The 25,952-nt window shown below is 37.6% G+C and overlaps 1 protein-coding gene across 7 annotated transcripts in view; it reads right to left on the bottom strand.

The window, feature by feature from the left end:
* The window catches only part of TANC2 (tetratricopeptide repeat, ankyrin repeat and coiled-coil containing 2), a 351,153-nt gene that overhangs the window by 226,960 nt on the left and 98,241 nt on the right, over nucleotides 1-25,952 (bottom strand). For 4 of the 7 annotated variants that reach the window (XM_061174771.1, XM_061174772.1, XM_061174774.1 and 1 more), the window contains one exon: nucleotides 8,623-8,805. In XM_061174771.1, the coding sequence (XP_061030754.1) occupies nucleotides 8,623-8,805 (183 nt within the window). Of the gene's footprint in view, nucleotides 1-8,622; nucleotides 8,806-19,184; nucleotides 19,193-25,952 lie in introns of those variants that run through there. The other 3 variants (XM_061174776.1, XM_061174777.1, XM_061174775.1) reach the window with 2 other exon arrangements.

Genomic DNA, 25,952 nt, shown 5'->3' with positions numbered 1-25,952 from the left:
ATTTTCTTCTAGAAAATGTTAGTCTTCAAATAAAAAAGAATACATTGTAGGAGGTAATGACCATTTAGAGAGATACAAAGAAATGGGAAACTGAGTACAAGTTTATAAAGAACAACTTCTCATAGGTAGGTACTGATAAGAGTTCTGTTGAAAAATACTATCATGGTTTCTTACAATCTTGCATATACTTGGCTAAATCAACTCAGACCCTAAAATGTGAGTATTTGACTCCAGAGGTTCCTGGGCACTGTTGATCCTCACCAGAGGATTTTGGCCCTTTCTCCGTTAAGGGACATTTTGGCATTTTTTTTCAACCTTTACCCAGTAGTGGTTGAATGGAGGTAGGAAGACAGAACTACCGTATTTCAGTGGAATATACACAGCAACACTACAGTTGCCTTAAATAATCCCACTATAAATACCACAATGGTATAAATAATGCTTTTACTCTGTATGAGTGACTTCCATTTAAATATGAAAAAAAAATAGTAGAAGAGAAAATTATTTGCTCTATACAAACTCTTGAGTTCCTATAAAAATCTAAAAAGAGTAGATTTAATTATGTTGCAAATTCAGCGCATGCAAACATCAAATAAAGAACTCTTTATTTGATAATGTATGTTGCCATTTAGGTGTTCAAAATATACATAATGACAAAGACTCTCTCCTTAACTAAAATTTAGTCAGGCTGCTCTGAGCCCCCTATCTATCTATCTATCTATCTATCTATCTACCTACCTACCTACCTACCTATCTACACAATTTTTAAAAGTTACACTCCACTTACAGTTATTACAAAATATTGGCTCTATTCCCCGTGTTGTACAGTACATCCTTGTAGCCTATCTTACACCCAGCTTAGACCAGTTGTATCAAGAATCCTGCAAAGTCAGTTCAGCAAGAACCCCCCACACTTGATATCTAATTCCCTGGTTTGCCTTCAGCAAGAATTCCCCTACCCTTGATGTCTCCACTTCGTGATTTTCCATCCACTGCCACCCTTGCCATCTTCCTCCCTGGTTATAAATCCCTAGCTGTATTTACTCTTATCCTACAGTAGCATGAGTACACTAAGATAAATCAAACTGTGAAGACTAACATGATCTCTAGGCTCTTTATATTTCCAAACTGGCTTTTCAATAATTTTCTCAAGACTATATTTCCACTTTATCCAAGATATAATATGAAAACTAACACTTATCACAACTAGTAAGAACCTGCTGTATAAAAAATAAATTAATTAAATAAAAAAAAGAAAAGTAACATTCATCAATGTTTATTACATGCTAGGTTGTATGTTTAAGAAATCTTATTTAGGAACAGGATAGAAAGCCCAGAGATAAACCCACGCACATATGGTCACCTTATCTTTGATAAAGGAGGCAAGCATATACAGTGGAGAAAAGACAGCCTCTTCAATAAGTGGTGCTGGGAAAATTGGACAGGTACATGTAAAAGTATGAAATTAGAACACTCCCTGACACCATACACAAAAATAAACTCAAAATGGATTAAAGACCTAAGTGTAAGGCCAGACACTATCAAACTCTTAGAGGAAAACATAGGCAGAACACTCTATGACATAAATCACAGCAAGATCCTTTTTGACCCGGCTCCTAGAGAAATGGAAATAAAAACACAAATAAACAAATGGGACCTAATGAAACTTAAAAGCTTTTGCACAGCAAAGGAAACCATAAACAAGATGAAAAGACAACCCTCAGAATGGGAGAAAATATTCGCAAATGAAGCAACTGACAAAGGATTAATCTCCAAGATTTACAAGCAGCTCATGCAGCTCAATAACAAAAAAACAAACAACCCAATCCAAAAATGGGCAGAACCCCTAAACAGACATTTCTCCAAAGAAGATATACAGATTGCCAACAGACACATGAAAGAATGCTCAACATCATTAATCATTAGAGAAATGCACATCAAAACTACAATGAGATATCATCTCACACCGGTCAGATTGGCCATCATCAAAAAATCTAGAAACAATAAATGCTGGAGAGGGTGTGGAGGAAAGGGAACACTCTTGCACTGTTGGTGGGAATGTAAATTGATACAGCCACTATGGAGAACAGTATGGCGGTTCCTTAAAAAACTACAAATAGAACTACCATATGACCCAGCAATCCCACTACTGGGCATATACCCTGAGAAAACCGTAATTCAAAAAGAGTCATGTACCAAAATGTTCATTGCAGCTCTATTTACAATAGCCAGGACATGGAAGCAACCTAAGTGTCCATCATCGGATGAATGGATAAAGAAGATGTGGCACATATATACAATGGAATATTACTCAGCCATAAAAAGAAATGAAATGGAGGTATTTGTAGTGAGGTGGATGGAGTTAGAGTCTGTCATACAGAGTGAGGTAAGTCAGAAAGAGAAAAACAAATACAGTATGCTAACACATATATATGGAATCTAAGGGGGAAAAAAAAGGTCATGAAGAACCTAGTGGCAAGACGGGAATAAAGACACAGACCTACTAGAGAATGGACTTGAGGATATGGGGAGGGGGAGGGGTGAGATGTGACAGGGTGAGAGAGTGGCATGGACATATATACACTACCAAATGTAAAATAGCTAGCTAGTGGGAAGCAGCCGCATAGCACAGGGAGATCAGCTCGGTGCTTTGTGACCACCTAGAGGGGTGGGATAGGGAGGGTGGGAGGGAGGGAGATGCAAGAGGGAAGAGATATGGGAATATATGTATATGTATATGATTCACTTTGTTATAAAGCAGAAACTAACACACCATTGTAAAGCAATTATACTCCAATAAAGATGTTTAAAAAAAAAAAAAAAGAAATCTTGTTTGATCTTCATAGCAACCCTGTATTTTTTTCTAATAAAATTTACTAAAGTACACCTTGAATTCCAGTGTTTCTAACAATTGCAAGATAATTATTCTTATGTGAAGAACATATCATAAGTACACTACACTATATCAGACTATGTAGACTATGTATAGACTCTTTTTAATGTCAAAATAGCTGTAAGCAATTTTCCCAGCATGTCTCAGAAACAAGTCAATGATTCCATTTTATTAATAACATATTTTAAAATAATATTTTGGCCTTAGCTAGCATCTAAAATAACTAGGCTGCAGCATGATCAGACTGGTTATTGTAACTTATTTACCATCTAAATTGGATTGCCACTTGGTCATTACAATCTACTGGTAGCAAATACTTTAAAAATCAGGCCAAAAAATCTTTTCTCAGAGGCTAATACTAATTAGTATTCCCAGATACTAATCCTTTTGATATCAGTATTTTAAGGTTACTCCTCAGAACAGGAGAGGGACTTACTTAAGGCTATTAAATAAATTACTTGAAGGTCATCTTCCAAAGGCTCAGAATTCATATTTGACAGCTGACAGAAAGTCACCCAAATCTATTTTAAAATTATAATAATGACCATTGCTAACATTTATTGGACTACTTATTCTATGCCAGACACTGTTTTATGAGCTTTTACACAAACCCTCATCCAATTCTCTTATAGTCCTATGAGGTAAATACTATTATTATCCCTATTTTAGAAACAAGGAAACTGAAGTATAGAGACTAAGTAACTTTGCACAAGTTGACACAATTAGAAAAGGGCAGTCAGGGTCCATTTCGTTATATTGCCTCATGAGATACATTGGATTTTACACATAAAAAAACAAACGTGATAGAAGGATATACAACAAAATTCATGTCATTCTCCTCCTGCTTTTGAGTTAGAGCTATCGTATCTCCACTCCACCACCAAATGAACACACCTGTGATGTGTGTATGTTTGCATATCATTTTAAAACACAAGTGGATTACTATTATTGATATTTAGATTTTCATTTTTTTACTACATAAACAATATTATATATACATACACATACACACATATACATTTCAAATTTGTTCAAATTTATTTACAAAATACAATCTTAGCAATAAAATTGTTGTGTCAAAGATTATGTGCATTACAATTCTGATACATATTTCAAACTGTTCTACAAAAAGGGCATACTGGAACTTCCCTGGTAGCACAGTGGTTAAGAATCCACCTCCCAATGCAGGGGACATGGGTTCGATCCCTGGTCTGGAAAGATCCCACATGCCGTGGAGCAACTAAGCCCGTGGCCACAACTACTGAGCCTGCGCTCTAGAGCCCGCGAGCCACAACTACTGAAGCTTGCACGCCACAACTACTGAAGCCCACGTGCCTAAAGCCCGTGCTCCACAACAAGAGAAGCCACTGCAATGAGAAGCCCGTGCACTGCAACGAAGTGTAGCCCCCGCTCGGCACAACTGGAGAAAGCCCGTGCACAGCAACCCAACGCAGCCATAAATAAATAAATAAATAAATAAATAAATAAATATTTAAAAACTTTAATAAAAAAAGGGTGTACGAATTTACAGCCCTACTAACAGTATGAATACTCAAAATTTAACTTTTACTAAACCTACAGTGTACATAGTAGGCAGACAGTGTAAATTCATTAAGTGTTGAATGAGTGAACTACTGGCACTCCCAATTATCTATATTTTAAGAAGTATGCTGAGGGGCTTTATGATGTTATGAACAAAAGCATCGGGAAAAGGTCACTGAGTAAGAATCCAGAGAACGGGGGCAATCCCATGACCACGGTTACTGGGGCCAACGGTGTGTCTCTGCACACTCTCTTCCACGCCTCCCCCAATGCAGAGCAACATCCACTGAGCAAGTGAACCTTGAGGCTTGACTAACCTCTAGGTCTTCTAGTTTCCCTATATTGGCTTAAACCATTTGGTTATGTTACTTTTTTTAACAAAAAAGTCTTAAGCGATATACCAGATGCCTTGGGTGAGTTGGTTAAGTTCTCTAAACCTCAATATTTTTCATTGGTAATATGAGACACATTTAGGGTTTAAAGGCCTAGGTATTAATCTTGGCTCTGACCGTTTCCTAGTTGTATCATTTTGAGCAAGACATTTTACCTCTCTAAGATTTAATTTATTCATGTGTAAAATTGAGATACATGTGAAGAATACATGAGTTTACATGTGTATGTCAACACAACAGGCACTCAAATGAGAATTATTATCGTTATTACTATTACTCATTAAAAAGTATAATTTTTAAAACGTGCAAAGTTTTAAAGTTCCAAATTGGTGTCTAATGCTAAAAGAAATTTTTAAAAACTTCTCACCAAATTTAACAATTTTGTTAACAATAACAGCGAACACATTCTGAGCATTTATTATTTGCCAAACACAGTTTTAATCAAGTATTAAGCAATGTGATAACCATCAATGGGTTATAGACCTGACTATCCATGAGGTAGGAGGTATTGTTAACCCCATTTTGCAGATGAAGAAACAGAAGCAGGCAGTAGTAAAGTGACTTTCTCAGAGCTGGGATACAAACTCAAGCAGTATGACCACAGAGCCTGTTTCTCTCTTGATCACTTTTACGGTAACTTGTTTTTATACAGGATAGAGCTATATATATTCTAAATATACATAGTTAATATATATATAATTAGTTTTCAAGCTTCAAATTACATGTCTTTATTCTTGAGCAAACCTTTCCCCATTCTCACTCCCTCGAGACTAAAGAGAAGTCAAAGTATTTGGAAATGGATCTTCACATACACCTGTGTGTATAAGACAAATACGTTGAGAGTACAAAGGTTATATAATAATACGAAAAGGTTGCTCCATTATGTTTTACAAGATAAAACAAAAAAAAAGATTGTCTTTTCAACCTCTACTAACTTGTTAGAAGTTAAAGATCTATTAAAGATCAGGAAAACACACCCAAGGTTAATGGGATACTCCAGACCCCCACACTCTATCTACTCTTAGCACATTTGCCACCAAGATCTGATTAAAAGCTAAATCAGATCATATTACATCCCATTCCAGCTCTGCTTAAAATCCTACAGAGTACGTTCCTTACCATGATTCTAAAAATTCTGGCTTCTGCCTACCTCTTCAATTATTTCATACTCCCCTCCCCTCTGACTTATTTTGCTGACAACACACCTGCCTTCTTTCTAATCCTTGAACATGCCAACGCTGCTTTCTGCTTTAGGACTTTTGTTCCCGCTGTTCCCTCTGCCTGGAAGGCTCTGATCCCAGATCTTCCCATGGCTGGCTTCTTTTTGTTATTCAGACCTCAGTTCAAGTATCTCCTTCTCTGACTCTCCTTGATCACTTCATAGAAGGAACCTACCTCTACCCCAGTCTTTCTCACCTTCACAGTACTCGTTAACTATCTAAAATTATTTATTTATTGGTTATATGTTTATTATCAGTCTCCCTCCCAACTGGAATATAAATACCTTGAAGGCAGGAGCCTCAACTGTCTTTTCCTCTACTCTATTTACTGTATCTATAGCAGTGCCTGGCATATAGTAGGTCCTAAACAAATATTTGTTTAATGATTAAGTGAAAAGCCCAGAAGAATAATGAGCAAACTACCCTGACCATAGCAGAGACAGGGGACTAAATATTAGAAAGTCAGAAAGAAAACAGAAGAAAATAACTATTCTGGCCTTACTTATTCAGTTTGGTTGTAATATGAATACAAGAAGGATAAGGTAGTTGGAAGTTTAAATGAATGGAAATGCATAAATTAGGAAGTGTAGCCCTAATGGCCATATTAAATTAATGTATTTTGTTAAGAACCATTCTCTGAAGGACATTTCCTTATGGTCAGTTAATCTTTTCCCCTACAAAGTTCTTTTTACTTATTTATAACAAAATATAATTAGGAAAGGAAAGATAACTGATGAATAATCTACTAAATAATATTTTTAATTTAAATTTCAAAGTAATTTCATTCCAGGTTAAACCAGAAAATTCTTATCATCTAATTCACTTGGCAGAAAATTGGCCACACAAAAATTTTCATGGCATCCTCTTCAGGAGACAGATTTCTTTCATTCAGATATTTAAAAATGCATTCTCAAACTTCAAATTCTTAGGCCTCTGACAACCTCTTCAGTAAATAAAATTATTTGAGAGGATGATTATACTTCGAGCACTGTAAAATTAAAACTGAATAGTTCATACCTGTAATTAACCAAGTGTACTTCCTATTACTGCTTCCCTGTACTATCTCTGTGATATCAGGCATGTTGTTGACTTTGTTAGTATATGTATTTATCTTTTAGGTCATCTAAAGGTTGTCTATTTAAGTTAAAGTTCAAACTGGGATAGGCTAATGGGATAGGAAAGTGCTATCTCTAAAACCTCAGGCAATTCAGCTAACTTCTATAAGGAAACTGAATTTTTCTTACTATTTCTTCCAATATGTGTAGTAAAATGAAGCACATCACTTGACAGCCATCAGATTTGATTATTTGTATTTTCAGTAATCAATAATACCTTAAACTGTAAGAAAAAGCAGGGATTTCTAAGCATTGAAATTTTTATTCAAGCCCAATCACATAAAACTTACCCTGTTTTCAGATAACAGAAGGAATAAGTATTTTAGTAAAATGTGATTAAGCTACTTTACTGATTTTTACCTAATGACCCAAGAATCAAAGTAGACTTTGACTCAGTCATTTGAAGATGCCTAAAAAAAACAATAAAAAATATAAGAGGCATAACTTATGCTTTGTGCAGGTTGTAAAGAAGCATAAGTTATGCTCTGTGGAACTACAGAATAAAGAAATACTATTATTTTAATGAAAATTATAAACATTGTAAAAGTTTCATTCAAAATAGATGGAAGAGTCTGAAAAATCTCATTTCCCCCTCTATCACCTTATTTTCTTTTGAATTGTCATTCGATAATCAACACTACTGTCTAACTCAATGCCAGACACATAGGAGGAAGTCAATATAGCCTTTGGGAATGACTTCATTTCTTGCCTCCATACACTCATAATTCATTCAATACCAGTCACCTTACTGATGTTGATATAAACTAATAATGTTAAAAGAAACCTGACAAAGTGATCCAGGTGTACATATTTTCACACATAAGTATCATTTAATATATTAAAATTTCTTCCCTGAAAAAGCTTTAAGGGATAAAAGTTCATTTAATCAGGACACAGTTTCATACCTAACAACTTGATCTGACTGCACAATACATACTGTGAGATCATATTAAGTCAATCCACAACTTATGAATTATAGTAAATATCCTAACAAGTTGGAGTACTGTACCATGGAGAGGTCAATATCTAGATCAGCTTTTAAAAATAGGTATGAAATATACAAATCAGGATTTCAAACTGATGTACCTTTGCTAAACTATGAAGCTTTTATTATTCTAAAATTACAATATCTCCATTTGGTAATCTGATATGAACAAGCTGATAAATGCAATCAGAACAACAGTATATTCTGGCAAAACTGAAAATTTCCTGAAAGCCTAGAAAAATATGTCCACAACAGATGGATCATTTAGGAAATAAATACAACAATCTGTCAAATGGAGCACTATTCTAATTCCCTAAACTAAAATCAGTAGGAGCTCCACTTTCCAAGAGTCTGTGACATTAGTAAGGCCAAAGAGGAAAAACCTAGAGATGCACATAAACATATCTGATATGACCTAGAGTGCCATACTGTTAGGTTTCCTGTTAAATATACTAAATTTAGGTAAAGTCCTTACCAGTTAACTTCTTCACAGGTTGGAGCCGAACACTGATAGACTGATGTGTGAGTAAGGGGGAGGATGGAAGAGAGCGAGACATGCCCTCCATAATCCGAATGTGCTGCATACCTTCACTCACTGGAAGTGGTGGGACGGCGTAGTCTGGCTCAAAAGCACAGTCGCTTTCTGTGGAGATGCCACCTGTTACATAGAAGAGAACGGGAGGAAAGAGCTGGTGAGAAAATATTCTTCTACTAAAATTCTTCTCTATTAAAATTTATCTTTTTGGATGACTCAGCACAGTGTACACTGATAATGATTTTTCACTATGAAAAGAAAATAAGGACTTCCCAACACACAGATTCATTTCTACATAACTGGGTACTTAACTTCAGGTCCAGCACTAGGAAACTAAACATGAATAAGACAGGATTCCTACTTGTAAGGGGCTCACTGTCTCATGAACAACGTAGTCATATAAAAAATAATTACAGTACAATGCAACAAGTGTTACGATTACAGCAATGGTCTTCAATTGTCCCTGAGAAGACAAACATGAAAGAAGATATTCCCCTGCTTGACAATCCAATCTGTGCAGTTCCTAGTAGGATCACTGTAACTCTATTTCTTATTCTCTTTCTCCAAGAATGTACATGAAAATATAAATGGGTAAGACTAACATTATATGGTGATTTTTGAATCTGCTCAAACATTTTAAAAAAGAGTAAATGATATGCTGTTTACTTCCACTTACATACTGTTGACTTCTACTTCTGGTAATGGTAGATTATATACTTCAGACCAACTTTTCCCTAAGAAAACTACAACTATATACATTCAAAAAAATCTTCCTGAAGGCACTGGAGAGTTAATAGCATGATGAAGAATTACAAGGAGAAGACTGAGACCTGGTATTTGGGGTCACTTTTTACTTTGTGGCATATGAAAGGCTAAGAAGCCATTGCCAGTTTTACAGAGCTGGGAAGACAAGTACTGGAATGGCTGGAGAACCAAGTTGCGAAGGGGGAGCTGGTAAAACTCCAACACTTTTGCTTGGAACCCCAAAGGGCTACATTCTAGGAGTGAGTATAAACCAAAACTAGGGACCTTCCTGGTGGCGCAGTGGTTAAGAATCTGCCTGCCAATGCAGGGAACACGGGTTCGAGCCCTGGTCCGGGAAGATCCCACATGCCACGGAGCAACTAAGCCCATGTGCCACAACTACTGAGTCTGCGCTCTAGAGCCCACGTGCCACGACTACGGAGCCTGCATGCCACAACTACTGAAGCCCACACACCCTAGGGCCTATGCTCCGCAACAAGAGAAGCCACCGCAATGAGAAGCCTGCGCACCACAACAAAGAGTAGTCCCCGCTCTCTGCAACTAGAGAAAGCCCACATGCGGCAAGAAAGACCCAATGCAGCCAAAAATAAATAAATAAATTTATTTAAAAAAAACAAAAAAGAAACTAGACTGGCCTTTACAGGACGGAAGCTCAGCTCCAAATGTCTACCACAGAATTTAATTAAGGCAATCTTGGATTGCTAGTCCCTGCCAAAAACAAACATAAATCTTCTTAGAAGAAGATAACATCATCATAGATCCCAAAATACTTCCACAGTTTTTCATATACAATATCTGGTCCTTAACTAACAATAACAAAGAGAGAACATGAAAAAAGCGAATGAGAAAGACCATGCAAAATAGTCTCAGAGGGAATACAGACTATGGAACAATAAGACACAGAATTTAAAGTATTATGCTTAACACCAAAAAGATTAAAATACTTAGGAATGAATTTAACCAAGGAGGTGAAAGATCTATACATTGAGAACTATAAGACACTGATGAAGAAACTGAAGACACAAATAAATGGAAAGATACCCTGTATTCATAGACTGTAAGAATTAATATTGTTAAAATGTCCATACTACCCAAAGTAATCTACAGATCCAATGTAATCCCTATCAAAATTCCAATGGCGCTTTTTCACAGAAATAGAAAAAGCAACTCTAAAATTTGCATGGATCCACAAAAGACTCTGAATAGCTAACGTAATCAAGTAATCTTGAGCAAGAAGAACAAAACTGGAGGCATAACACACTTCCTAATTTCAAATTATATTACAAAGCAGTAGGAAAACAATTTGGTACTAGCATAAAAACAGACACATAGATCAATGGAACAGAATAGAGAACCTAGAAATAAACCCATGCATATACGGTCAACTAATCTTTGACAAGGGCACCAAGAATATACAATGGGGAAAGGATAGTCTCTTCAATAAATAGCATTGGAAAAACTGAATATCCACATGCAAAAGAATGAAACTGGATGCTTATCCTACACCATACACAAAAATCAACTGAAAATGGGTTAAAACTTAAACCTAAGACCTGAAACCATAAAGCTCTTAGAAGAAAACACAGGGGGAAAAGTCCATGAAATTCATCTTGAAAATGATTTTTTTTGGATTTGACATCAAAAGCACAAGCAACAAAAACAAAAGTAAAACAAGTGAGACTATATCAAACTAAAAAGTTTCTGCACAGCAAAGGAAACCATCAACAAAATGAAAAGGTAACCTACAGAATGGGACAAAATGTTTGCAAACCATAATACCTGATAAGGGGTTAATACTAAAAATATGTAAAGAACTCATACTCAATAGCAAAATAAAACAAACAAACAAAAAACCTAATTAAAAAATGGGCAGGACTTCCCTGGTGGCGCAGTGGTTAAGAATCCGCCCGCCAATGCAGGGGACATGGGTTCGAGCCCTGGTCCAGGAAAATCCCACATGCCGCGGAGCAGCTAAGCCCATGCGCCACAACTACTGAGCCTGCACTCTAGAGCCCATGAGCCAGAACTACTGAAGCCTGCATGCCTAGAGCCCATGCTCCTCAACAAGAGAAGCCACTGCAATGAGAAGCCCATGCCCCACAACAAAGAGTAGCCCCCACTCATCGCAACTAGAGAAAGCCCATGCACAGCAATGAAGACCCAACACAGCCAAAAAAATAATTATAAATAAATAAATAAATATTTTAAAAAATGGGCAAAGGACCTGAATAAATATTTTCCAAAGAAGGCATACGAATGGCCAACAGGCACACGAAAATGTACTCAACATCAACAATCACCAATCACAAAAATCAAAATCACACTGAGATACCACCTCACACCTGTTAGGACAGCTATTACCAAAAAGTCAAAAGATAATAAGTATTGGCAATGATGTAGAGAAAAAGGAACCCCTATACACTGTTGGTGGGAATGTAAATTGGTACAACGATCACAAAAAACAGTATGGAGATTCCTCAAAAAATTAAAAATGGAACTACCATATGAGCCAGCAAACCTACTTCTGAGTATATATCAAAAGGAAATAAAATTACCATTTCAAAGAGATACTTGCACTCCCATGTTCACTGCAGCATTATTCAAAGTAGCCACAATATAGAAACAATTTCAGTGTCTGTCAATGGATGGATGGATGAAGAAAATGTGATTTTACACACACACACACACTCTCTCTGTCTCTCTCTCTCTCTTTCCCTTTCTCTCCCTCTCTCTCTGAGGAATATTATTCAGCCTTAAAAAAGAAGGAACTCCTTCCACTTGCAACAACAGGATGAACCTGGAGGACATTATGCTAAGTGAAATAAGCCACCAGACACAGAAAGAAATAATCTCTACGTAATCTCACTTATATGTGGAATCTAAAAAATAAGGTCAAAATCATAGTAGTAGAGAGGAGAATGGTGGTGGCAAAAGGAGATGTTGGTCAAAGGGTAAAAACTTTCAGTTATTAGATGAATAAGTTCTGGAGACCTAATATACATCATGGCTCCTAGACATAGTCAATTACTGAGTCAAAAGTGCTGAGAGTTTCTATTGAGAAATACTGACCAAATGCTGTATTAAAATTGTGTGTCATGTTATGTAAAAAGAAAAAAATAACATGCTTAATATTTAAAGAAAGTAAAAGTTTACAATTTCAGCAATGAATTAAAATTATGACAATAAAAACTCAATAGATGGATTGAAAAAACAGAATAGACACAGATGAAGAGAGAATCAGCAAACTGGAAGATAAAACATTTGTGCATCAAAGGACACTATCAAGAGAGTGAAAAGACAACCCTCAGAATGGGAGAAAATATTTGCAAATCATTTATCTGATAAAAGTCTAGAATTGAGGGGACTTCCCTGGCAGTCCAGTGGTTAAGACTCCGTGCTTCCACTGAAGGGGGCACAGGTTCAATCCCTGGTTGGGGAACTAAGATCCCGCATGCCAGCGTGGCACAGCCAAAAAAAGTTTTTAAAACAAAAAACTTTAAAAAAAAAGAGTCTAGAATCAAGAACATAAAAAGAACTCCTAGAACTCAACCACAAAAAGAGACACAATGCAATTTAAAAGTAGGCAAAAAACTTGAGCAGACATTTCTCCGAAGAGAAATGTACAATACAAATGGACAATAAGCTCATAAAAAGATACTCATATCATCAGTCATTAAAGAAATGCAAATCAGAGCCACAATGAAATACCATTTCACACCCAGTAGGATGGCTATTAAAACAACAACAACAACAAAGAAGTGTTGGTAAGGATGTGGAGAAATTAGAACCTTCATACATTGCTGGTGGGAATATAAGATGGTACAGCTGCTGTGTAAAACAGTTTGGCAGTTCCTCAAAAAGTTAGACACAGAATTACCATACAACCCAGCTATCCCTCTTCTATGTATATACCCAAAGGCAATGAAAGCAGGTTTTCAAGCAAAAACCTGAACATGAATGTTCACAGAAGCATTATTCATAATAGCCAAGAAGCAGAAACAACTCAAATGTCATTAATTGATGAATCAATAAACAAAATGTGGTATATCTATACAATGAAATATTATTTAGCAATAAAAATAATGAAGGCTTAATTCATGCTACAACACTGATAAACTTTGAAAGCGTTATACTAAGTGAAAGAAGCCAGACAAAAACAATGCCACATGTTGTATGATTCCATTTACATGAAATGTTCAGAATAAGCAAATCCAGACAGAAAGTAGATTAGTGGTTGCCAGGGGTGACTACAGGAATGGGGAGTGACTGCTTAATAGGTACAGGGTTTCCTTCTGGGGTGATGGATTATATAGCAGTGATGGTTGCACGACACTGTAAATGTACTAAAACCACTGAATTGCACACATTAAAATGGTAAAAATGGTAAATTACCTCAATTAAAAAATATTACGTAGATATTTACCACCTACTCACATATTTATGCAAACCAGAAGACTAGTAATCATTCATTTCTTCCCATCACATCCCTTTGCAACAAATGCAATAGCTATTCTGCAGATTATCAACCTCATATAGAGTTCAAATCTACCATGTTCTCTTCATTTCTCCTATCACTACCATAGTCCAGATCACTATTATCTTTCCCCCAAACTTCTGTTGGTAGAAATCTAGGATTTATTCCTTATCTTTGGATTTCAAAAATTTTACCAGAATAGGTCTTAACATTTTATTTCTCATTAGTCACTGGGTCCTTTCTTTTAGTATGTTGACCAATTCTTTTCTTCCAACGGTTCTCTTCTCTTTCTCTCTGGAACTGTGATTAGATGAATACTACATCTCCTAGACCTATTTTTCAAGTCTCTTTCTTAATAGATTTCTAATCTTTCGGCTTTCATGAATAGACATGAGACTGATTTATATGAAATTATAGTATTTTACAGGTTTACAAAGAGGCATGTCATTAGTGTAATAATTCCCTAATTAAAGAAAAATCAGCACTAGATTGTTTAAAGGCAATATATCTAGAAGAATGCATTTGATTTAGTGAAGTATCTCTTTTCACTTGAAATGTTCTAATGTTAAAACTTAGCTGATAATTTTAGAATCTAATAATACTCCTTAAGGAATAATACTGCAATTAGTCCAGTATGGATGTCCTAGTTTACTTTTTTGCTTAAAAATATTTTCCTCTATCTTCTCTGCCCTATAACTACAGAGAAAAAACTAAAAATATATGTTTCAAGTAAAGAAAAGTACTGGTATGCATTAACAGAATCTGACTGCATTAGCCAGTTTTTCTTGGGTAACTAACAACCTCAAAATCTCTGTAGTCTACAACATTCACTTTTATGCTCATGAGTCTGCAGATTGACTGTGGATCAGCTGATCTTGGTTGGGTTATCAAGTTCAGAACTATTCCAATGTGTCATTCATATTGGGCCTAGTCACTGAAGGGGCAGTGAATATGTGGGGCACACTCCTGTCATGGTAGATCACAGGGCTGCAGGAGACCAAGTTAAATCAGAGGACCATATTTAAGACCTCTGTTCACTAATATTTTACTGGTCCAAGCAAGTCCAAGAAAAACATCAACGGGGCATGGAAATACACCTGGCGCATTTCAGTGGGAACCACTGAAAAGCTGCATAGCAAAAGGAATGGATGTATAATTTTATAACAGGAAGGAAGTAAAAAATTTGAAATCCAATTTACCAGGACTTCCCTGGTGGTCCAGTGGCTAAGACTCCACACTCCCAATGCAGGGGGTCCGGGTTCAATCCCTGGTCAGGGAACTAGATCCCACTTGCCGCAAATAAAGAGATCGCATGCTGCATCTAAAGATTCTGCATGCCGCAACTAAAAGATCCCACATGCCGCAACTAAAAGATCCCACATGCCGCAATTAAAGATCCCACGTGCCGCAACTAAAAGATCCTGCATGCTGCAACAAAGATCCCGCATGCAGCAATGAAGACCCCCGTGCCGCAACTAAGACCCAGCACAGCCAAGTAAATAAATAAATGTTAAAAAAAAAAAAAAAAGAAAAGAAATCCAGTTTACCAAGCATGTAAGATGATATTTACTGGTACCCCAAATTACTCAATCTTCCTTTTCCTACCACTCACTTTTCCTGCTATAATCAACTGAATAAAAGTTACTGAAATAATGTGATCGAGATATGGCAGAAAAAAATAAACTGCTAATGTGACAGAAAAAATTCAGTTTTGCTGGATACCCGGTGATTAGATATTCAAAAGTTGAATTAAGATAGCACAGGGAGGGCTTCCATGGTGGCACAGTGGTTAAGAATCTGCCGGCCAACGCAGGGGACACAGGTTCGAGCCCTGGTCCAGTAAGATCCCACATGCCACGGAGCAACAAAGTCCGTACGCCACAACTACTAAGCCTGTACTCTAGAGCCTGAGAGCCACAACTACTGAGCCTGCACACCTAGAGCCCATGCTCCGCAACAAGAGAACAGCCACTGAATGGCTATTGTAGAAGGTAAGATGAAAGCTGAAAACATAATAATGTTTAACTTACCTCAGTAATCTATGAAATACATTTGGGATTTGTGACTGGATGAAACAGACATTTTCCTCCCCAATCTACTAGTAATAGGTCAAATAACACCAGAAAGACATCAGGCACAGAAAGGCAAGTTTTTCAACAATTCAGTATCATGGGTAATATCATAATCACACTTGGCAAAACTTGCCAAAATTTTGATGCAAAATACTAATTTCTTTGAGATTAAGTTCCAAGTCCAAACAGGAGACAACTTGCTCAAAGAGATGGACCATGAACCAACTCTAAGAGCCTGTTTCAGGGCTTCCCTGGTGGCACAGTGGTTAAGAATCCACCTGTCAATGCAGGGGACACGGGTTCAAGCCCTGGTCCAGGAAGATCCCACCTGCTGCGGAGCAACTAAGCCCGTGTGCCACAACTACTGAGCCTGCGTTCTAGAGCCCGAGAGTCACAACTACTGAGCCCACGTGCCACAACTACTGAAGCCCGCACATCTAGAGCCTGTGCTCCACAACAAGAGAAGCCACCACAATGAGAAGCCCGCGCACCGCAATGAAGAGTAGCCTCCCCTAGCCGCAACTAGAGAAAGCCCACGTGCAGCAATGAAGACCCAACGCAGCCAAAAAATAAATTTAATTAATTAATTTTTAAAAATTTTTTAAAAAATAAAAATGAAAGCCTTCCTTAAAAAAAAAAAAAAAAGAGTGAACCTTAATGTAAACTATGAACTGTGGGTGATAATGATGTGTCAATGTCGCTTCATCTATTGTAACAAATGTACCACTATGGTGCTGGGATGTTAACAGTGGGGGAGGCTGTGGGTGTGTGGGTGCAAGAGGCATATATAGAAACTCTGTACTTTCCACTCAACTTTGCTGTGAACCTAAAACTACTCTAAAATAGAAAATCTATTTTTTAAAACAAATAAATCTATAACCAAAAACCAACCAAACAAAAAGAATGCATAGAGTACCTAACTGAAGACTATGAAAATAAACAGTAGCAGGCAGATTGGAAAAGAAGCACAGAATGTGAAGTTCCACTGAAGTGGTGGTGAGTTTGCCATGTTTTTTTCTCAGGTATTGCCTCGCCTGTACTCAAAGGCAGCCCAAAACTGAGAAGTGTACACCGGATAAGAAAAAGCTCCAAGAAAATCCCTCCCTTTCTAGTGAGGAACAGGGAAGGGGGCCCTTGTTGGTCTGAGAAACTAGGGGAAATCCCTCTTTTTTCCCTTCTCTTCTATCCTGGTCTCCAGCCAATTCTATGGCAGTAGCAGCAGAGAGATGGTAGTGGTGACTGGGCAGGTACCTAAAACCCTGGGAGAAGTGAACCCTTTTTTCTGACCCCAGGAATTGTAATCCCAAGAGTGTGAGGCAAATCCTCACTGCTTTTTATCTCTCTGTCCTCTTATCACTTGACTTGGATACAGACACAGTTGTAGGAATTGAACAGCGGAACAGGAAAACTAGAGTCCCTGTTTTTTAGCCAGACTACTGGCAAGGGAGAGTCTGAGAGCTGGAAAATGTTGGTAAGATTGGGGTGTGGAGGGATATCAAGCAAACAATCCCATAGAGTTGTATATGAACTTCAGGGCTCACCTCTGAGCTCTGCGTGCACGGATGTGACCCTAAACATCCATACCATAGGCTTTAAGAACAGAGCAACAAGATATACTTACTACCACTCTGGTCCCAGAATGGACACTGGGTCACACACATGGAAATGATCTAAATAGAAATGCTCAGAAAACCGAACTGACGTTGGAACTAGAGCCCTGAGAATGCAGGTAGGAATCTGTTTCCTGAACATAATCTGGTTGACTAGACACTGACATACACACACACACACACACACACACAAATCAACCTTTTCCTTAGAACTTAAATAAAACCTAGGGTCTCATATCATCATATTCAAAATGTCCAAGATATAATCCAAAATAATATGGCATATGAAGAAACAGGGAAATCTCAACATGAGAAGGAAAAGTCAACAGATGTTATTCCCAAGATTACACAGATATTAGAATTAAACACCAAAGACCTTAAAGCAACTATTATGACAATGCTTCAATAAGTAAAGGCAAACATTACTGAATGAACGGGAAGACAGAAAGTTTCAAAATCTAGTGTGTAGTTTACACATACAACACATCTCCTTTTGGACCAGTCACATTTCAAGCACTCACAGCTACCTGTGGTCAATGACTACTGTATTGCACAGTAAAAGCTTTACACCTATGTCCAGAATCAAGTTCACTTAGTTTCTAGAATACAAGGCAAAAAGTATGATCCAATCACTAAATACTGGAAAGATCCTAGGGTGATGACTCTTACCACATTCCCATTCAACTCATCTATATGGCCTAAGCAGAAGAAAGACAAATCTTGGAGAATGACAATGGATTTTTGTAATTTATTCAGGTTGTGTATCCCACTGCTGCTGCTGCTTTAGATGTGGTTTTCTTGCTAAAGCAAATCAACATATCCCTGGTACCAGGTCTGCAGCTACAGACCTGAGAATGAGATCATCATAAGCAGTAAGCATTCAGCTGTCAGGGTTAGCTATACATTTTCACTGGCCTACCTGCTATTAATGCTCCTGGTCTTAGTAATAATCTAATCCACAGGGACCTTAACTGCCTTTCCATTCTAAGGGCACCATGCTGGTCTACTACACTAATAATTTCATGCTGATTAGACTTGGTGAACAAGAAGCAGCAACTGATCTAAATACTGTGGTAAAATATATGCACTCCAGAGGGTGGGAAATAAATTCCACAAAAATTCACAGGTCTTCCACACTGGTAAAATTTCTGTGAGCCCTATGGTCTTGAGCAATTCAAGATATCCCTTTCAAGGTGATGAAGTTGCTGCACCTACTCTCTCTTAATACTGAGAAAGAAGTGCAATGCCCAGTAGACCTCCTTGGATTTTTGAAGCAATCTGTTCCTCATTTGGGTATGCAACTATGAACCATTTACCAAGACTGCTGGATGTAAGAGAGGCCCACAACAATTGAAGGCTCTGCAACACATATGGGCTGCTGTGAAAGCTGCTTTGCCACTTGGGATATATAACCCACTAGATCCAATGTTGCTTGACGTATCTGTGCTAGATAGGGATCTTGAACGGTTATTGCACAACTTTAGGTGAATCTCAGGCCAGATCTCCAGCATTCTGTAAAAAAGCTATGTCATCCAGTACAAATAACTATTACCCTTTTTTGAAAAACAGCTTTTGGCTTACCACAGGGCCTTAGAATGAATGCTTGCTTGATCATGGGCCACCATGTTACCATGCGACCTGGGCAGTCCATCATGAACTAAGTTTTGTTGGACCAACAAAGCAATATGGTTGGGTGTATACTGAAGCACTTCATCATCAGAAGGAAGGGATGTACATGAGATCAGGCTTGAGCAGGTCCTGAAGGCATAAATAATTTGCATAAGCAAGTGGCCCATATGCCCAAGGTTCCTATTCCTGCTATATTGCTTCTTTTCTCTCAATCTGGATATATTTTATCTCATGGAGAATTCTCTATGACCATCTCACTGAGGGGGAAAAAAAAAAAATCAAGCTTGTTTACTGATATCTCTGCATGATAACATGCAGATGACAACAATACTAGAGCCCCATTCTGGGGTCTTGAAGGACAGTGGTGAAGGGAAACCCTTCCAGGGCCAGAAGTTTGAACAGGATACCTAGTTGTTCATTTTGCCTGGAAGGAGAGATGACAGAGATACTGTTCTATACTGACTCATGGACAGTGTTTAATGGTATGACTGGATATTCAGAGATTTGGAAGGAATAATTAGAGAACTGGTGACAAGGAAATCTGGGGATAAGGTATATGGACAGACCTCTTTGAAAGGGCACAGAATATGAAGCAATTTATGCCCCCTGTGAATGCTTACCAAAGGGCAAACTCTACAGAGAAGGTGCTTAATAACCCCGTAGATAAGATAACCAGTTTGGAGGACTAAGCCAGTCTCTTTACCCAGCCATTCTATCTTTGCCCAATGGGCTCATTAACAAAGAGGCCATGGTAGCAGGAATGCAATTTATACATGGGCTCAGCAATATGAGCTTCTGCTCACTGAGGCCAACCTGACTACAGCCACAGCTGAGTGTCCAACCTGCCAAAAGTTCGCGCATGCACTGGGGAAGAGGCAGGTGGATGCCCTCAACATACGGTACCATTCACGGGATGGTTGGTCAGTTGTCTCTCTACTCATTTCTAGTCCCTGGTGACTTCCCCCTCCTTCTTAGTAAATCAATTATGAATTTAAAATAAATATCGTTTATAGTGTCAAGGATTTCAGATTGTCTTAGTCTGCCCCCTTGTGGGAACCAGCTCTGCAGTCCTTCACTAGGAATAAAACTTATTAAATCCAGCCTGGTCCTCAAACAAAACAAAACACAAAATGTATTTACTAGATAATAATTTTACCCTAGGCTTCACTAATAGGTTCCTTCCTCATCCTTTGTTATCCAACTCTTTATGACCCTTCAATAAAACTTATGAAGTTTTTCAAAGAGGTTTTTGTCATTTTTATCTCTTGCCAGAAGAATTCAGATAAAAATATTTTAAATCAGAATCTTTCTAAATGTCCAACATACCTTTTCCAACCTTTTTAGTTCCCATGCTTTTATTCCGTTTCATTCATAAATATGGATAAGCAAGGAGTGGCTTCTACAAGCCTTCTAGTGTTAACTAGTCCAATTATCATAATACTAAGGATACTTAATATGTTCTGACACAAAACGTGCTTAGGGTTGCATATTCCTAGAGTTTAAGATATTACTAAGTAAATTATTATGAATCACTTTGAAAATCTGAACACTCATAGATGAGAAAATGGTGGAAAAAATTATGGCTTACTTAGCTAAGGAGGATTATACAGATTTTAAGAAATTAGAATTTAAGTATGTTCCTGGAGGGATGGCCATGCTACACTGTTAACTGAGGGAGAAGAGAATTAAAACTGCATTTTATTTTTTAAAATCTTCAAAGTAATACACACAAACACACACACACACACACACACACACACACCCATGCATGTGCCAGTATGAGTTTAGGGGAAAACATGGAAGGATACAGACTGAATACAGTTAATACTAGTTACTTTAGGGGAGTGGAAGAGGAAGAAGTCCCAACGTACCCTTTTAAAATGTCTACAGTTTGATAAAAGTAATTTTTTACTTAATACAATTATTATAACTCACATTAAAAAATATAAAGTGTAACTGAAATATATAAACACATTCTGACATACCCCTAGCACCCTAAGATAATAAGAAATTGTTGGCTAGAGGGCCAAATTCAAGTTTAATTTTTTGGAAAAAAGAGTGTTACACAAAGAATTATCAACAAGAAGTTAAATCTCAGAAGAAACATGACTAGAAATAAAGACACTTCAGAGGGATTTATCATTTAAGGTCAGATCTTTTCAAGTCTGTTGGTCCAACCACCAACAAACAAATTTGTGTTTTAAATATCAGAATGGAAAGATTCTAAATATGTGCTACCAACAAGGCTGATTTGAAACTTTTGGCATAGATTAGTGTAAAGCCTGAAATATTTTCCGACTGAAAATAATACTTACTTCACAGCATTATTCTGAGAATTAAGTGAGGATTTTGTGAAAGCACCTAGCTCAGAGCCTGGCACATATGTATTATTAAATTTTTTTTCTTTATTCCTAAAGCAATCTATGTTGAAAGCTAAATAATCTTTATCAGAAGGAGAAAGTACTAAAACAACAAAATAATCCTGTACATTAGTGATGCCACTATGCCAGATATACTCTTACACTGAGATAAAGAAATGATATACTGAATATTGAAATAATTTTCCTTATCATTCTATATAATAAAACACTCTGGGCTTAATAAAGAAATCATCATCACCAGACTAAAGAATAATTTGTATATGTTTCAAGCACATGAACATCTCATTTCTATGAAATATTTCATATGTTTATAAGGAAAGAAAAAGAACCAGGAGACAGCATATTTGAAAATTTAGTACATTATTACTATAGATACACCAGCATGTAATAATCAAATGAAACTGGCTAAAAATAATGGGAATCACACAAAGTCAAATACTGTACAATTTCCCAGTCTTCCAGCATGAACTGATCATAGGCATTATTATACCAATACACATCTTGTATATCAGAATCTAATGCCTGCATAATGCTATCTTTGCAGGAGTGAATCAAAACTGGGTTTCAGCCATATTACATAAGCTCATGCACCTATTTAGTATCTAGAAGCAATAAGTCGGCTTATGTACAGATGACCTCTAATGAAAAATCATTTGATTCAGAAAATGGAGCTAGTACAATAAAAAAACAATTCTGATGAAGTACCCCATGATTTCTGAAATACAGAACCAGAATTCCTAGAATTGATAAGCTTCCTTCATCAATTCGATGACCTAAATGCAAGACATTGGTACTGTCCTAGATGCTAAGATCCTACCATTAATGAACTCCTAGATTACTAAGAAAAATAGAGATCCAACAGACAAATAAGACCAAATGTAGTAAATAATATAACCCAATAATATACAAAATGCTACGCTGGAAAGCAGAAAATAACCACCCAACCTTAAAGGCTATACTAGGGTTAAACTGTCACAATCAGTTTTACAGTCTTATTTCAAGAGCCTCAATTCACAAATCAATAGATAGTTGATAGTCTGACAAACTACATACATCCAACAAATTTCTCACACTGCTGCTTTACTTTTTCAGTTACATAAATAACAGAAGTGAATATTGGATCAATATGTGACCTGGGCACATCCACATACTTTCCCATGCACACTAAGTGCTAGATATTTGTTCATTCCTTCATTCAACAAATACTGAAAAAATTTTATATGCAAGTGTTTTAAGGCTAGAGTGGTGAATAAGACAAAGTCTCCGCTCAAATGAAACCAGTTTTCTGGTAGTTGAGACAACAATGAACAAGTAAAGTAGTGGCAATTATGAAGGCTAGAGCTGGGTGTTTAGGTGGTCAGAGAGAAGGCCTCTCTGACCTGAGTAGAAACCTACAGTCCTTTAGTCAAGAAAGAACAAATGTACAGGCCCTGAAAAGAAAACACTCTTTGACATGTTTAAGCAAAAAAGCCAGCATAGATGAAACAAAGTGGATAATGAAGGGAGTGGGAGGACATAAAGTATTAGGAAAAAGGTAGCTTAGGTAGGGTCATATAGGGAATGATAAAGACTTTGGAATTGGGGGCTTCCCTGGTGGCGCAGTGGTTGAGAATCTGCCTGCCAATGCAGGGGACACGGGTTCGAGCCCTGGTCTGGGAAGATCCCACATGCCGCAGAGCAACTAGGCCTGTGAGCCACAACTACTGAGCCTGCGCGTCTGGAGCCTGTGCTCCGCAACAAGAGAGGCCGCGATAGTGAAGAGGCCCGCGCACCGCGATGAAGAGTGGCCCCCGCTTGCCGCAACTAGAGGAAGCCCTCGCACAGAAACGAAGACCCAACACAGCCAAAAATAAATATAAAAATAAATAAATAAATAAAAGAGCCTTCCCTAAATTTAAAAAAAGACTTTGGAATTTATTCTGAATGTGATAGGAAGCCACTGGAGAATTTTTTTTCAAGTTTGGGGAAATATACGATTTGATTTATTTTAACTAGAGCAGTATAGCTATCAAATGGACAACAGACTATATGTTGGCAAGAATGGAAATAATAAGTTAGGACACTATAATAGTAGTAAAGGAAAGAAACGATGGTAGTTCAGACTAAAATGACAACAATATAGGTGGTGGGGAAATGATAGAAAATGTATCTTAAAAAGAACAAATTCTTAAAGCATTATAAAACAAAACAAAAAGCCAATAATGGAGGAGGAATGTTAAGAAATCCATGGAAGACAGAAACTACATGCAACTGGAGGGAGGAAATTATAGCCCACAGCATGTGTAGGAGGATAACTGTAAAAGATGAGAGTGTTTCCAGGTCTGTTTTAACCACAAAAGCAAGAGATGCAAGGAACAGGAAGTTCTCAGGGGCAGCAATCTTAATGAGTGGCATGGGATCTGATTCAGTCCAAGTAGTCAGGCCATCTCCCATCTCCTACATTTGATAAGCAGATGACATCAGAGGTCTCTGTCCCTATACCAGAGCAATGAGTGTGGGTATATTTGAGTCAGAATCCACTACATCTGAAAGATCAGAGGCCAAACTAGTTAGTTAACACACAGGAGAGAGCCCTCATGCCCAAAGATTAGCACACCTCACCAGACACCTTACCTTACATGTCTGCCATTACTACTGAGAAGAGACTTAAATAGCAACTATATCCACAATCAGGCAGGGCAGATTATCAAGCGTTATGGCCCTCTACAGGCATATCAGTTGTTTAAAGATAATGTTTGTTCTGAACAGACTGGCATCTGTTCTGGTTGGTTGATATTTATGGCATACCAATTATTAAATATTTTGAATATCACCCTCCAAACAGGCCAACACAAAATATAATAAAATGGAAAGGGACTTCCCTGGTGGCACAGTGGTTAAGAATCTGCCTGCCAGTGCAGGGGACATGGGTTCGATCCCTGGTCTGGGAAGATCCCACATGCCATGGAGCAACTAAGCCGGTGCGCCACAACTACTGAGCCTGCACTCTAGAGCCCACAAGCCACAACTACTGAGCCCACATGCCGCAACTACTGAAGGCCGTGCGCCTGGAGCCCGTGCTCTGCAACAAGAGAAGCCACCACAATGAGAAGCCTGCACACCGCAACGAAGGGTAGCCCCTGCTTGCCTCAACTAGAGAAAGCCCACGCGCAGCAACGAAGACCCAACGTGGCCAAAATAAATAAAATAAATCAATTTATTAAAAAAAAAATGGAAGAGCTCTTCTGGTTCTGGGTTAAAATGGAGCAAGCACACTTTGCCTTAACTGAATATAACTAAAACCCATGAATGTAACTGAAAACCCTGGAAAGAATGATGGAGCAGCAATCTGAGGACTCTGAAAACTAAACAGTAGCAGGCAAATTGTGGAAGGAAACCAGAGCTTGAAGGACAACCAATTCAGTGATGCATTTCCTGTTGTTTTTTAATGTGACCAAACTCCCAGCCTGAACTCAAAGGAAATCCAAATCCTGGATTGGCACACCAGAGTCAAACAGATACAAGTCTTCTCTTTCTGATTAGAGAGTATAAATGGGGCAGTGGTGGGGGGACAGACCATATAGGACTGTGAGAGTGGGAAGATCTGGCCTTTTTCTCTTTTTACCTTCCTCTTCCAGCCCCGCCTATAGGTAAGACTATTTCAATAATGGCAGCTGTAGGGCATACTTAAATCTCTAAGGAAGGGGAATCCTTTCTGACCAGAGGATCAGTGGTATGAGGAATGTGGTAGAACTGCAAGGGGAAATAGATAAATCCACACTTATGGTCTGAGATTTCAATATTCCTCTCTTAATAACTGACAGAATGAGCAGACATAAAATCAGCAAAGATATAGAAGACTTGAACAACACTATCAATTAACTCAACCAGACTAATATTCGTAGAGCCTTCCACCCCCAAAGAGCATAATACACATATTTTAAGTGCACACAGAACATTTAAGATACAAAATTTCCTGGGCCATAAAACAAATCTCAATAAAACGTGATTTAACTCGGAATGTGTGTTCTTTGGCCACAGCAAAATTAAACCAGAAATTAATATGAGGAAGGTATCTGGAAAATTCTCAAATGTTTGAAAACTACATCAACACACTTCTAAATAACAGATGGGTTAAAGAAGAAACCAAAAGGGGAATTAGGCAGTATTTTGAAATAAATGAAAAGCATGACTCATCAAAGTCTGTGAAATGCAGCTAAGTCAGTACATAGAGGGAAATTTATAGCACTAAAATTCCTGTATTAGAAAAGAAAGTTCCAATATCAGTGATCTTAGCTTCTACCTTAAGAACCTAGAAAAAGAAGAGAAAATTAAACCCAAAGCAGGCAGAAGTAAGGAA

The sequence above is a fragment of the Eubalaena glacialis genome, chromosome 19 (assembly GCF_028564815.1).
Source record: "Eubalaena glacialis isolate mEubGla1 chromosome 19, mEubGla1.1.hap2.+ XY, whole genome shotgun sequence".
NCBI lineage: Eukaryota > Metazoa > Chordata > Mammalia > Artiodactyla > Balaenidae > Eubalaena > Eubalaena glacialis.
This window is presented reverse-complemented; position numbering and strand designations above follow the sequence as displayed.